This window comes from Coturnix japonica, chromosome 3 (assembly GCF_001577835.2).
Source record: "Coturnix japonica isolate 7356 chromosome 3, Coturnix japonica 2.1, whole genome shotgun sequence".
Lineage (NCBI taxonomy): Eukaryota > Metazoa > Chordata > Aves > Galliformes > Phasianidae > Coturnix > Coturnix japonica.
This window is the reverse complement of record NC_029518.1, coordinates 82,036,641-82,052,745: the sequence shown is the minus strand read 5'-3', so window position 1 is coordinate 82,052,745 and position 16,105 is coordinate 82,036,641. Positions and strand designations below refer to the sequence as shown.

Sequence of the window (16,105 nt, the reverse complement as noted above, 5' to 3'; positions counted from 1 at the left end):
ATTATTAGGATAGTTGAGCATTTCAACAAGTTCTGCACTTTAAATCCTTGGAGATTTTTCATGTCAATAAAAAGGCATTCTATATCTCTGAAAGAACATTAGATAAGGGATTTACAATACTTAAGATCAGTGATCTAAAATGTATGTTTTATGAAAAGAAATAGCTACCTCAAGGGGGCAATTCATCTCCTTCTAAGACAGGCACAATGAATCATCCTCTGAAGATGCCTTTTCATCTCCATGAAATGTAACAGAAACATATACCACTTATTCAAGCTAGATCCCTACACTGCAGACAGTAACATTAGATGACAAGCTTTTCTGTCTGGAGGACTTAAACAGACAAATGTATCTGTCAGATGCAGGGATCCACAAGGTTAAATGAGATAGCTCAAGACGTAAATACCAAACTTCTTGTGTATGTTTTTTGCCCGTGGACTTTAAATAGTATATTTTTAAATAAAATTAAGGTAGTATAACATATAAAATATACACTCATCAATTACTGAAAATCAAAAATGAGATTTGAGGTAACAAACTCAACACCTTCCATAACACTCAAGCAATACTCTAAATTGCCCTTTCTAGAACCATTTAAATCCATTTTCAATATAATTCTTGAAATACTTCTTTTCTACTTCCTGATTGCTTTTTCTTTAAAAACATTTTCCTGAGTTTGAATATGATTTGCCATTTATTAGTACAAAAAGAGGAACAGGTTTAAGTTAATAATGTCAAATATGAACCCTTCAAATGATTACTCTTTAAAATTTGTATAGCTTTCTGCAGTCATCACTTAAACATTCAGCTAAGCTGACTGAATTAACTCAGTTAACCTTCCTGTTTGATTTTTAAATTTGAGACTCTATAAGATGGTAGACCCATTTAGAGAAGACGGCAGAATTCAACATGAAGCCGAAGACGGTCTTATCAGACTACTTTAATTCACCTGTGATATTCCTTAACATTTTGTTATAGCTCCATTAGACATGAAAAGAACAAATGCCTGCTATTCTTTGAATGGATTATGAAAGTCAAAAGTAAAATGTAGAAGTTGTAAAACTCCTTTTAAACCTGTATGATTAGCATGAAATTCTCAGTTTCCAATCTACTTGAACCTGTGTGAAGAAAATACATTTTAGTCCAAGCAAAATTACCTTGCTGAACACATTATGACCATTTAGTAGAAACACACTATAAGGAAGAATGAACCAATGAGAAAAATAAAAACTTCAGCTACAGTAAGGAGGAAAATAATTGAGGTACTAAAATGAAACTAGTTCTGGGACAGTCCTTGCATATTTGGAGGATATAAAAAAGTTACCTCCAGTCAGAGAAAATTCTGTTCATATTTATATGTTTAGAGCACAGGCACATACTACATGAATATTTGTTGTTCATGAAAAGTACTTCCACAAAACTAATATGCAAATATTCACAAATCTGTGTTCAAATAACTGAGTAAAAGTGTTACTTTAAATTTTAAAATAAGTTTGAGACCTGCTGTCATTCTACCATTGAAATAAGTGAACATTCCAAGTTATGTATTGTTAAGTTTTTCTGACACTCAAAGAACTAGAAAGATAAAAATGTTTTAGAATTTACATACTTCTAGTGGGAATTTCTACACAGACTGCACATTAAGTGAAACATAATAAAGGACCCTTGAATTTCTTATTCTTGAAACTGAAAAAGTCACTGATTATAAGTCATTGGTTGTATTAGCTTTACCATCTAGAACCATAAGGCACTTCAGAACACTATGATTTCTCTAGATTTCTCTTATTCTATTATTATCTTTATAATTCAGCAGGAAAATATTCTTCATTTTATTCTGCTTACATTCATTTCCACAAGTGACTAACGCAGAAAGCAATTGCTCTACTGTTGCTACTTTTGTGGAAGCATATTATACACTGCAGTTCATTACAGCAAGGATGGCTTCTTACAATACATACAACAATATACAGGTAGGTATACTCCAAATTGCTCTATAATTTGCTCAAGAAAGTTAAATCTGATTGCTTGATTAATTATAGCTTTAAACAGAGTTTTGGGGTTTTTTGTTTGTTTTTTGTTAGGTGTTATTTTTGGTTTTTTTTTTTTTTTCTTTGTTTTGGTTTTTTGTTTTTTTGGTTTTCGGTTTTTCGTTTTTTGTTTTTTGTTTCTATAACAATTGCATACAAATAAATTAAAGAATGTAAAGTCCGTCTTTCAAGTATGTTCTGCACATATAGATTTTATGGGAACTATTAATATATGGGAACAGCCTGAACCACTGATTGATCACCCGGGGCAAACACTGAGTCAGCCATGGGAGAACAAGTGAAGGCAATTCAGCTGTGTGACTAGAAGGGGTGGAGCCTTGCTGCACCTCTTTTAGACCCCATTTAAGTGCTGACTGCCACTAAGAAAGGATCTCTCTCTGGAGATTGCTCCCTTTGGATTTTTTCTGTGAACCTAGGACACGGGAAAATTTTCATTTACATTCAATTATCCCCTTCCACCACAATAATCCTTCCAGTTACAGGACTGTAAAATACTACCCTAAACAGTTACTCTGCTAATTGTATATTCATTGATTGTACATACTTGTCTGTTTTTTCACACATATAAATAATGTACAAAGTGGTAGAGAATCAGGCTGTAGGTATATAGGTAGTTCTGGAAACACTCCAAGTAAATGTTTAACTTTAGGAGAATTAATATCTTTTCAAGAGTGATATCAATAATTTATATCTTAATCTTTAATGACACTTTCCTTTTAATTCTTCCTAAATCCACTCAAACTTGAAGACTGTGATAACCTGAAACTGCACAAAGCCTAGAGTTGAAATTACAATGGATTTACATTTACTTTTTTTTTTCTCTGGCACTGGAAGGTGCTTTTGAATGGAACCTGTAATCTAACAAAAGTATTTTTAACATATGCAAGTATAATTTCAACAGGATAAATCTATTTTTCTATGATATTAATATATTATGAATAACTTCTTACTGTGGTTTATTATGGTTTTGTATTCTATGGAACAATTCAATCTTATCTGAAGTTACATTTGAAAATACACTGGGAGAGGCCGCACAATATTGCCAGCACTGCATCCTCTTAGATGTAAGAAAAAGCTCTAGTTTTCTCAGAGAATGCTGCCTGCTGGGACTGCAAGGGAAAGTCTGTAATATGTTTTTATATGGTACAAGCCTGTGCTAGCCCAAAGAAAATTATAAATAAAAATTAAAATAAAATAATATAAAATAAAATAAAATAATGTAATCCATTAAATAAATACATTGAATATCCACATGTACTTCCAAAAAATCAATAATTAAATATTCAAAGGTAGATCTAACTAGAAAATAAACTGAACTTCATTTATTCGAAGACATCTCTAATAAAAAATTCCTCACAAAATTGGATTAATCAAGAAATAACATCAAAGCAAATAAACTCAAAAGAGCTTTAAGTACAAATAATATTTTGAAGTAAAATAGTCCTAGTAAATATTGTCATTTCCATTGTGTTCCCAAAAGGAAATTAGAGCAGCTTCCAAGTGATTCCTGATCCTAGTGAAGTGAACTGAAAGTGAAGATGGTATAGAATGTAAGTAGGTGCCCATTTGCAGGGCATAACTGAGGAATAATTTCGTCCAGAGATGGTTTGGATGAGTTATGATCCACTTTAAACATAAAAACAAAATAAAAGAAAAAAAAAAATCATGAAGAGGAAATACATTTTTCTCAGAGATTGTGGAGAGTGTTACTATGATTTCTAGAGTATGAAACTGATTGATTACTATATTTTACTTCATGAGAGAAAATAAGGTAGGTAGAGTGCAGAACATGGCTCATATTAAAGTCAGATTAAACTCTAGAAGCATGCAGTTCAGTTAACATAATCTTGTGCTTGATTCAATTTACCTATGTTTAGATCTAATACAGCTATAGCCTGAGAATATGTATGGTACTGTAGGATAGGACTCTGCAACAAAAAATGTGATGTTTGCTGGTTGTTAGAATGTTCATCGTGATAGTCCTTGTATGCATTTTTGATCACACGCTGCTTTTGATCTGTTACCCGAATACTTGGTTATATTGCCAGGTTTTTCTCCTGTACGAGATGACCTGCAAAGCCTCAAAAGCTGGCTCCCACTCAGACCTAAAATATTCTGACATCATTGTCTAGTACTTACAGAAGCTGCTTCTGCTGCTGCACTGCTGAGTTCAACTCTTGGCTGCCTTTCACTGTAGGTTTTTCCTAAGTGCAGATCTTTGAAGGTGAACAGTTCCTAATGATCTCAGGCAAAGCTTTTGCTTACCATCAACAAGCCCACTAACACTATATAGAATATATCTGAAAAGTTCTCTGTTTTTAGGGAAGGTAGGATTCATTTTAAGTAAAAAATCTCAGATGAATAAGCAGAAATTGAGACTAATAAGCACCTGCCTTTTTTTCTTTCTTTCTCTAGCATGCCAGCCTTCTTCTTTCAAGAAGAAGAAAGTACTTAATTGTCTCTCAGTACTCTGTATGTTGAGAGAGAGTGAAAGAGAGATTTATATTACAGCAATTTGCTTTACATGAGTTTGCAGAGTTCAGGGAACAACCGAAATAACACTGATAGGGTTATTCCTAGAGAGAATTAGCACATTTATCTTAGCATATTTCAGGAATTCTTAAATTTCTTTTCAGCTCGATTATTCTGATCTTCTTGTAGCTGAATACACCTTCTTCTGAAACAAAGTATTTTCTTAGTTCAGGTTGGACTGCAGATTCTAATTAAGTGCTATGTTTGCCCTGTTCTGGTACCACATTCTTTCTGGAATCTCCTCCAAACATGTGATTACAGTAGTACTACCATTTTTCAGCTTGAAGAAAATGATCTATAATTCACGCTGTTGGCAGTTTTGGTGTTCTTTCTCCAGTCTGCTTATAGATCAAGCATTTCTTTATCACTCAAAGTCTTCGGTGACACCTAAATTGATTGTGAACGATCTCTAGAATTTATTCTTCTTCATTATTGTCTGTCACAACTTGAGTTATTTCTGGAAGTTCAGTATTTATGAGAATGAGGGAAAAAAAAAAAAAAAAAAAAAAAAAGAGCCATAGTCAGTCTTCCCATTCACACTGCATTTGTTCAGCTTTATTTTTTAGAGACTATGGTGTGGTTTCTTTCTTTGTTTGTTTTATGCATTTTTGCCAGCCTTAGGGTAGCTTCGCACAACTCATCAAGCTAGGGGAAAATCATCTGCTTAGTCTTGTTATGGGAAGCCAAATTAACACGCAGTTCTTCAGAGTGAGTCAATTTATCAGTGAGAGAGCAAGCTTCAAAAAGTTTTTTTCCTACATACAGTGTATACTCTACCATTTTACAAGTTCAGCATTAGAAATGCTAAAGCTTCTTCTCTTTACAGATAAGCATTCCTTCTTGGCAAATCTCTGCTCACTCAATATATCAACAGAAGCATTCCAAAAGGGAAAAATTCCCATATATTTGTGTTATTTCAGCAACGCCTGATAACACCATTCAAATGACTTTAGTTATAAGTCATTACTCAATGAGTTCTCTGCCACAGTTTTCATTGGCAAGGGCTCTAGCTGCACTGACCTAGTTGCACAAAGCAAAGGTAAGAACTGGAAGAAGGAAAATCTGTCCACTGTAAGAATGACACCATTTAAAGAAGTCCATGGGACCCAACAAGATCCATCCACAGGTTCTGAGGGAGAGATGAAGCCGGGCTGCAAGTGCAAGTTCCTGCACCTGGGCTGGGGCAATTCCAAGAACAAATGCAGGGTGGGCAGAAAAGAGCAGCCCTAAGGAGTAGGATTTAGGGATGCTGGCTAATGAAAGACTCATTGTGAACCATTAATGCACTTGCAGCCCAGAAGGCCAACCATATCCTGGGCTGCATCAAGAGAAGTGTGACCAGCAGGTTAAGGGAGGTCCCATATTCTGCTCTCATGAGACCCCACCTGGAGCAATGCATCCAGTTGTGATGTCCCCAAAACAAGAAGAACATTGAGCTGTAGGAGGTTGAGAGCAGGACCACAAAGATGATCAGAGGACTGGAACACCTACCCTACAAGAACAGGCTGAGAGAGATGGAGCTCTTCAGCCTGGAGAAAGCTCCGGGGAAACCATATAGCAATGTTCCAGTAGCTGAAGGAATCCTACAGTAAAGACAGAGAGGGTCTTTTTATAAGGGTGTGTAGCAACAAGATAAGAGGAAATGGCTTTAAACTGTAAGAGGACAGATTTATACTAGATATTAGGAAGAAATTATTTGCTGTGAGGATGGTGAAACAGTAGAACAGATGGTCCAGAGGGGTTGTGGATGCTCCCACCCTGGAGGCTTTCAAGGCCTGACTGGATGGGGCTTTGGTAAACTTGGTCTAGTGGGAGTTGTCCCTGCTTATAACAGGGGTGTTATATTGATGTTGTTAAGTGATGTTAAAGATCACTTCCAACACAAGCTATTCAATGATTCTACAATTAATTTGCACTCTTTTCACTACACTTGTTTTTTTTTTGTTGTTTTTTGTTTTTTTTGTTTGTTTTGTTTTGTTTTGTTTTCTCCCTTCCCAATACATTTCTTATGTGCAGTATTTGATATTTTGGGGAAACTGGACTTGGTGTTCTGATATATCCATTACACTTCTACAGACCTCTTCAAAGAATATGAAATACTCTTCAGCAATCACCTTGAAAACAGCATGTTTTGTTTGTTTGCTTGTTTTGTTTAAACAAATTTGTAAATTTATGTAAGGAATTCTGTAATACATTCTTCAATAAAACAAGACTCCGGACTCAATAACCTAAGGGTTAACGTTGTAAGCTTTGCTGCTCAGCTACCTACTTTCTGACTTTCCCAGGCATCCTATTTTTCCATTCCACCTGTAGTTTAAACTAACTGACTCCCTGAAATAATCCAAACCTAGTTTCTGCCTAATAGGCTATCCTACTGTTCTCACTAACAGCTTTCAAAATCTTCCCCTACTAATCAGAGTTACAACTCTGGAGAGCTTCACAGCAGGAATAGATGTTTCTCCTTTATGGCTACCTGTAAAAGCTGTAGGCTCATGATCAGTTTGCTTCCTTGTTCCATCAATCCAGCAAAGTGCTGCCTGTCATTACCAGACCTTCCACATTCTCCCTTTGCTGGAAATCTCCACATGAAGTTCTAGCAAACAAAAGATACAGACCCAAGAAAAACTGGTGCCACAATAGATTTTTACACTAATCTTTCTTATTCTATGTGTATAAGGTGACACAGGCTCTGCAAATTTAAAAAGAAGCACTGCCATTTGTTTTCCTTTAACCTTCTGTATGTCACTTGACTGGCCAGTTGGTTTGGCAGACTGCTTTATCACTGCTGTGCTATCAATACAAAATATATCATAATAAAAGAAGTTCAGCAAGCATTAAGCATTCAGTGCCTGCAGGTGTCCTCCACAGTTCTGGAAAACAGTATTGATACAGTTTGCACAATGAACATATACCATCACTAAACATACGGAGTAGAATTACATCCTTGCTTGACTGCCACTTCCACACTGTTTCAACTATAGCATCAAAAACTCATTTATGTTTCTCAATAAATATCTATCTCCATAGTATCACACATGATGACAAAAATGTTTGTCAGAAAATCCCATCTTTAATTCGGTATTTCACCATCTTCTCATGTTCTCATGCCATCAGAAAACATCTCCAAAAACAGACCTCTTATACTGATCCATCACACGGCTAAACATGAACAGACCTTTCTCTTGCCTAATAGATAATGAAGAAGCTGCAGGTGTAGGAAAACTGACACTACTATTTTATGACTATAATCTCTTCTGATGCAGAAACTGCATGCATGTTTTTCATACTGCAGTAAATACAAAATAATGAACCTGTTTTTGTGTTTGTATGTTAATTACGCATACTTCCTTGAAACCTGTAATTAAATTTGCTTATGTCCATCACTCACATATATGCTCTGATTTTAAATTCTTACACCCATATTTTACCATTCTCTTTGTATTGCAAATTGCTAGTCTTAAAAATTAGCGAGCACCAGTTTCTTCAAAATGTTCCAAATACATATCTCTGCAAGGACAACAACAAAATGAAACAAATCAGAACAAGCAACAGTGATGTATAAAAATGTGTACCAAACCGATACATGTCTTTTCAACTATGAATGCAGTGTTATGAACTGAGTTTCAGTGAGGACAAAATCACAGTAAGCAAGAGCAGAAGAATGAATAGCTGTTACTGTATCAGCATTTGCTTAGTGGTGACATGCAGCAACTAAACCTTGAGCACTTTTAGATACATGATGTTTTTCTTTTGTTACTCTTTTACTGTTTTTGTTGTTATTGTTGTTGTTGTTGTTGTGTTTGTTTTTTTTTTTTGCTTGTTTGTTGTTTTTTTCTGTTTTTCTTTTGTTACTGACTTTTAAAAGTTAACTTTTGGACTTTGTTTTGTATTTCTAAGAAAATACATATTACATATCAAAACATACATGAGAGCTAATCTCTCTAGTGAAAGTGTACTGCCTTCATGAACTAGTTTAAAGAACAATAAAACTAAAGATTATTTCTAACATCCAATACTGACAAAGATTCAAAGCTCTAGAAATTGAGGCAACAGAGGGAGCTTTAATTTAAAGATGTGACAACTTGGTAAATAAACAAAAACAATCTGTTTAAAAAATTTTAAAATACATTAACAGAAGAAATATTTTAAGCAGCTCCCCCTTAGAAGTTACATATGCCACATTAACAAGAAACAGACAATGTTTCTTTCCTTTACTTATCAGATGGCATTCAATAGTAATTGAGATAATAAGGGGAATCTTGCAATTTTAGTACAGGGACAAAAGCACAGGGAAAAAAAAAAAAAAAAAAAAAAAAGAAAAAAAGAAAAAAATCTGTTTCCAGAGAGGCTAAATGTGTATTCAGTCTGTGGGAAGATAAGATGTACAATATTGATTTCATTACTAAATTTTTAATAGTGTTAAGTATCTTCCATTCTTAAACTCTGGTGCCTACATTAAGGGACTCAAGTTTTGAGGAAGAATAAAAACAGTCTTTGAACAGTATGTTTAATGCTTATTTCTAAAAAGAAGATTATTCAGAATCAATAGTCTCATCTGAAGCGCAGGCCAAAAGAATCTTACTTTTGATAGAAGACAGATTAATTCCTTCCTATTTAATAAAAGAACATCTGCTGAGAACTTACCACATTGTAGACTTGCACAGATTTTAACATGGCTGAATGAAACGTAAATCAATTAAACAAAATTGTGTGAAAATTGTTTGATACACTGTTAATAAAATCTAAATAAATAAAACTAATAAACTTACAAAATAAATGACTATCTGATACTATAGCGTTAAGATGTTGGGAAATGTGCTGTTACAGTACTGAAGAGGAGAAAAATTATGCACTGAAAAAGAATAAAAAACAAGGGTAGAATAAGATAAATGAACAAATGTAGCCTATCTACAGCAGCCATGACAGACTCACGGAAACAGAAAAAAATATTACCTCGAATCACATGTTCTACAGGTTAGCTGACTTAGCTAACTGATTTCCTAGGTGCTCATAATTTGTTTTTTGTTGTTATTGTTGTTTTGTGGCTTTTTTCTTTTCTTTTTTTTTTTTTTTTTTTTTATAAGTAGCAGTAGAAGGAAAAGAAACACAAGCAAAAAACGTGAAACATAGTAGATCCAGATAATGAAAGAAAAACAAAATCAATTAAGCATTCATTGCAAGTTTAAAATACCACCAATTGACTATGAAGTAAATGAAAACAGTGCCAAAAACTATTTCCATTGACAGATTCAAAGAGCTCAGTCTCCTTAGTTTATCTGAGAGTTCAAGAGGTGAACTATAAGGTTAACAAATATGAAAATTGTAAGGCTAATAAAAGACTAGTTCCCAGTGACTGAAAAAAGGGAAACATTACTCCCATTTTTAAGGGAGAAATAAGATGACCTGGGGATCTAAAGGCCAATGAGCCTCACCTCTGTGCCTGGGAAGACCATGGAGCAGATGCTCCTGGTTGCCACATTACGGCACATACAAGATGAAGAGATGACCCAAGACAGCCAGCATAGCTTCACCAAGGGCAGATCTTGCCTGACCAATCTGGTGGCTTCCTATGATGGAGTGATAACACTGGTGGACAAGTGAAGAGATAAATGTCATCTACTTGGACTTCTGCAAAGCCTTTGACATGGTTCCTCACCACGTCCTTCTCTCTAAATTTGAGAGGTATGGATTTAAAAGATGGACTGTTTGATGGATTAAGAACTGCCTGGTCTCAGCCAAAGAGTTGTAATCAATGGTTCCATGCAAGGGTGGAGGCTGGTCACAAGCAGTATCCCTCAGGGGATGGTCTTGGGACTAGTGCTCTTCAACATCTTCATCAGTGACACAGATGATGGCATTAAGTGCACCTCAGCAAGTTTGCAGATGACACCAAGCCGAGTAGTACAGTTGATACATTAGAGGGGAGGGAAGCCATCCAGAGGAACCTGGACAGGCTGGAGAAGTAAGCTCATGTGAACCTAATGGGGTTCAACAAGGCTAAGTGCAAGGTGTAGCACTTGGTCTGGGGCAATCCCAGATATTTATACAAACTGGGGAAAGATCTTGAGAGCAGCCCTGCAGAGAAGGACTTTGGGGGTCCTGGTGGATGAGAAGCTGGACATGAACCAGCAGTGTACACCTGAAGCTTGGACAGCCAACTGTGTTTTGGGTTGCATTAAAAACGGGTGGCCAGCAGGGAGAGGGAAGTCATTGTACCCCCCCTACTCAGCTCTTGTGAGGCCCCATCAGCAGTACTGCGTCCAGGCCTGGGGCCCCCAGCACAAAAAAAAAATGCAGAGCTCTTGTAATGGTTCCAGAGTGCAGGAGCACTTCACCTATGAGGAAAGGTTGATGGAACTGGGATTGTTTAGCTTGGAAAAAACTCCAGGGAGACCTCATTGTGGCCTTCCAATAACCAGGAGGGGGAATGGCTGTTTACATGGGTGGACAGTAATAGGTCAAAGGGAATGGTTTTAAACTGAGACAGGGGAGGTTTAGATATTTGGAAGACGTTTTTCACAGAGGGTGGTGACGCACTGGAACAGGTTGCCCAAGGAGGTTGTTGGTTGCCCCATCCATGGAGGGATTCAAGGTCAGGTGGGATGTGGCTCTGGGCAGCCTAGTCTGGTGGTTGGTGACCCTGCACATAGCAGGGGATTTAAACTAGATGATAATTTTGGTCCTTTTCAACCCAGGCCATTCTATGATATGATAGGACTTTTTACTCTACTGAAGAAAAATATAACATCTCTTACCAGGCAGAGAAGGATCAAACAAGACTAGTACAACTGAGAAGTCAGGCCTACATTTTTAAGAATGGTAGAGTTAACCAGAAAAAAGAATGGTCAAGACAGATGGTGTATTGATGGACACTTTTTGTTGTTCTCTATCAAGATTGGATTAATTTCCTGTTGATGATATTTAATGAAACACAAGTTATTGTTCCAGTACTACTTAGTAAGAAATGATGTTCAGTATCACTTAAGGAACAGGAAATAATAGATTTAATCTACTTTCTCATTTTACTAATTTCTTTCACTAATTTTCTTTCCTAAATTTACTTTGAGTGACAACTTTCATAGGAAAATCTGGATAAAGTACCCAGTATGCATGTATTGAGAAAGCACTGTGAATTATTCTAACATACTTCAAACACAATATTGAGTTTTTAAACAATGTAGATGAAGGACAGATATTGACTTATATGAATTACAGAAATTCACTGAAAATGATTAATTTAGCTAGCAATTTTTTTTAACATCATTCGCTCATGGTTTTCCATTAGTACAAAATCATTTCAGCAGTATCTGTTATATTCATTGTTTGACTTCAGAATTATCTATTTGTTAAATCCTGCATAATTCAAAGTAGGCAAACACAACAACAGATGACTTTTGGCACAAAATGATAAAATGACATCATACTTTCTTGGACCTTTCTGACAGCCTGCCAAAAATAACATGCTCAATTTGAAACACTCTAGAAGTGAGATTTCATTTTTGCTGTAAAGTGGAACATATTCATTAAACACCAGAACATACAATTGTGGCAGCACATTTGTCATTTTTAACACATGATGCAGGCCTTATGATTCTGAGAAAAAGGGAAGTTCTAAACTCATAAATTATTTGACAGTGTGGAGGGTAAAATTAAAAGCATGGATAAATTAAATAGCTTAATGATTTTCTGAGTTATAGAGCTCCTGTTTTCATTATAACTACACTGTCTTTGATCTCAAATGATAATTTATGAAGTACAGAAATCAATAAAGATTCCATGCTAAAAAATTGCATTTTAACCACTGTCTAGGTGAACATAAACAACAACTGACACCAACAATGATGTTTGCTTGTCTTCCTTTAAAGCTGTATATGCAACCTTGTGTAGGAGCCTGAAATACAATTTGTGCTTTGTCAAGGAGGAGCTAAATTTCCAAATGATGAAAGTAACTTCTGGATAAGAGTTTCATTTTGAGTAATGAAGGAAGACAGTGTTTAGTTGGGGACATGCCTTGTACAGAATTAACTTAGAAGTCAATTGTAAGTTGCATTCCAAGCATGTTTTTAAAGCAAAGACCAGATCGAATAAAAAACAAAACTACAACAACAACAAAAAAAACCTTATTGTAGAAAATGAGATCAAGCAGATACTTAAAAGAAACCGCGATGTTACTGCACACAGGTGATTTTTTTTTTCTTTTTCTTTTTTTTTTTCCTTAAAATAAATCCACGGAGGTGCCCGAACACAAAATGGTAACAGTTACTCAGAGTAAGAGTAGTCGAAACACGAGTCAGCTCTTTACTGTCCCTGATACTTAATGATAAATTTCTACCACCACTATTTTAGTGAGGTTTAAAGGTAAAGGGAGCTTTCTGCTGAAGCTTTTCTATTTCCTACCTTGAAACTGTGCATTAAATCCCTTTCGTCGGTGGTTGCTGTCAGATGTAAAATGTAGTCGTAACCAGTTCTTACTGCTGATAACAGGAGAAGGTAGATTCATACCAGTCAGCCTGGAAAAATAAAGAAAACTCTAATGTCAAGGGTGCCAAAAATAACATGCAGAGAACTATACAGACAGTAAAGAAGACAAGAACAAAATCCAAAACACACAGCTCTTCCATTCACTTTCCTGAATTTGAAAGTGCAAGAAAGAATTGAATTAAATGAAATTAGTGAGTTTTGAAGTTTATTTTGTCAATTCATTTACAATTATTCTTCTTTTTTAGCTGTTTTCACCATTTTGTGTTCAGCCCGATAGTATCGTATACTTAGAAATTTGTTACTTGCTCCAAAATACAACAAAACAATAAATAAAATAATGAATTAAGTGTAAATAAAATGTGATTTGAAAAGAAGTTCTGTATAATTTATTAATTAATAAATATATATATTAAACTATATTATACTTCTGAGCTTCTATATCAAGTCTCTGAGTCAAGAGGTGAAGAGAAATACCAGGATTCTATTTTCAATTTGGAAGCGCCTTTCATTTCAAAATCCTTTCAGCTAAAATATTTAAAAGAGCAGCTATGCCAGTAATTGTCATAATGAAAACTTTCAACAGTCTTCCCTTGCTTCTACAGTTATAGAGCAGTTTAACACATAGCTGAGATGATCTAACAACTGGCTGGTGTACTAAAAAAAATGTGTGACACTCTCTTCTGCTCTCCCTCTTTCTGCATGTCCTCCATCCTTTGCCCTTCTTCACTTGTATCAACTTTGATTCCTGCTGAATATTTCTATCATCTCTTTAAAATAGCAGATTCATATCTCCTAGATAAGAACTAAACAGTTTCAAAGAAAAAGTTTAAATTATGTCTTCTCCACATGGAACATGAGACAACAATATTTGTAATAAATAGCTAACATCTACCAGGGTTCAGAATTGGAGAGAGGGAGCAGGGGAGAACAAGATGTTTCTCATTCTGGCAATTAAAATAATTAGGTCATGGCTGAATTTTCTCTTTTTATTACCCAACTGTTTTCACAGCAATATGTACATGGTTGTTTATTTGGTTGCTGTGAAAGAATACTTTCTATCTTAGCATTATTTGGCGGTAGGATTGAAATCAAATTAGTACATATTTTTTTGGGTGAAATATATTTAGTTCTAAGGAGCATGTTAACAAGTCATAAAGTTCTCCATGCTATTATCATGAGAATTTTTCAGGATAACAGGACATGCTCCTGGGAAGATGAAAGAGACTGACAGCTGCTATTAGACAAATGAAGAAAACCACTGATCGAGTGATCCATATCGTTCTTGCTGTACTGGAAAATTCTTAAAAACACTGAGGACCAGAAGAGTTTACCACTGAACTTTGCGTCAATATATTTTGTCAACTTGGGTCTGAGAATATATGCTTGAATGAAATCAAGCATTCATAAGTATAAAAAGGATGGAAGAAAGAAAAGCAAACATTGAGAAGTCGCGAGACAAGCCCAAAACCGAAGTCTTAAGTAGAGTTCAACATTTTAACAGATTAAGACTCTTTCAATTGAGTAGATAAGAAGGCTACATTTTAATTACTCAGTTTTTCTACATAGCATTTCCTACATCTTGAGAGGAGAATGTTTAAACATTGACAGATAGCAGCATGCTGTGATAGTTTCTCTTCACAGTGAAATGCTCACACACTCAATAAAAGACTGTTTTCCCTAATAATTACCATACATTGCTTTGTACACAGCACTGGGGACATTCAGGTTGGACAACCGAAAAATTTCGTCTCCAAGAGTGGACAGGTATTGGAATGAGCTGCCCAGAGAGGTGGCCTTCTCAGTTTTTAATAACTCTAATTTTGTGCCGAAATAAATAAATAAATAAAAATCTAGAATGCTTTAGTTTGGAAGAGACCCTTAAGATCATCCAGTTCCAACCTCCCTGCTATCAGCAGGGACGCCCCCCACTAGACCATGACACTCAAAGCCCCATCCAGGCTGGCCTTGTACAAATAAATATTATTTTAAATTATTTAAATAATTAAATGAATAATAAATAATACATAATAATATTATTTAAAATATTTATTTTCATAAATTTACTCATCTGACACCACCAAATTACTTCTGTAGTTGTTTTTGTTTTTTGTTTTTGTTGTTGTTGCTTATCATTTCTTAAACCTTTGGATAGCATTTCTAGTACAGGACTAAAATCTAACAGTATAAATTGGAAAAGCAGACAACTAAAACAATGTTCAGTAATCATTAATCTCATTATGAAATATTTATTATCTGCCACAGTCACCAACATTTTTCATGCACACCCTACTTTCCCAGAGTTGTTCCTTTTTAGTCACAAAAGCTATGGAAAATAATAATAATAATAATAATAATAATAATAATAATAATAATAATAATAATAATAATAATAATAATAACAACAACAACAACAACAATAATAATAATAATAATTATTATAATTACTATTATTATTATTATTATAAATTATATATATATATATATATATATAATAGAATGAGCATTTTTAAGTACATTAGGGATACAGATCTGCACTGAAAAAGTCTGCTTTGGTACCTTAAAATACAAACTTATGACAAATAAGATTATATTCTCAGCATAGATTTTGGTGTCAGCAGGTACATTAAGTTTGCAGTAATCACATGAAGTCCTTTCATTCGTAGCTGCCTCTGTGAGATTTTCAAAACAAGTTATAAAATTCCTGTTTATGAGGATGGATAGTGATAGGACAAGGGAGAATGGTCTTAAACTAAGACAGGGGAGGTTTAGGTTAGATATGAGGAGGAAGTTTTTCCATACAGAGGGTGGTGACTCTCTGGAACAGGTTGCCCAAGGAGGTTGTGGATGCCCCATCCCTGGAGGCATTCAAAGGCCAGGATGGAAGTGGCTCTGGGCACCCTGGTTTAGGGGTTGGAGGTCCTGCATATGGTGGGGGGACTTGAAACTAGGTGATCATTATGGTCCTTTTCAACCCAGACCATTCTATGAGTCTATGAAGATATGACAATGAACTGAAACATGTTTTTCAGTAACTGATTTCCATT

At 35.1% G+C, this 16,105-nt stretch overlaps 1 protein-coding gene across 1 annotated transcript in view; it reads right to left on the bottom strand.

Annotated features, from left to right (window-relative positions):
• Window positions 1-16,105, bottom strand: part of CSMD1 (CUB and Sushi multiple domains 1) — an 883,217-nt gene that overhangs the window by 272,707 nt on the left and 594,405 nt on the right. The window contains exon 6 of the mRNA XM_015859302.2: window positions 12,978-13,090. Within this exon, the coding sequence (XP_015714788.1) occupies window positions 12,978-13,090 (113 nt within the window). The remainder of the gene's footprint in view (window positions 1-12,977; window positions 13,091-16,105) is intronic.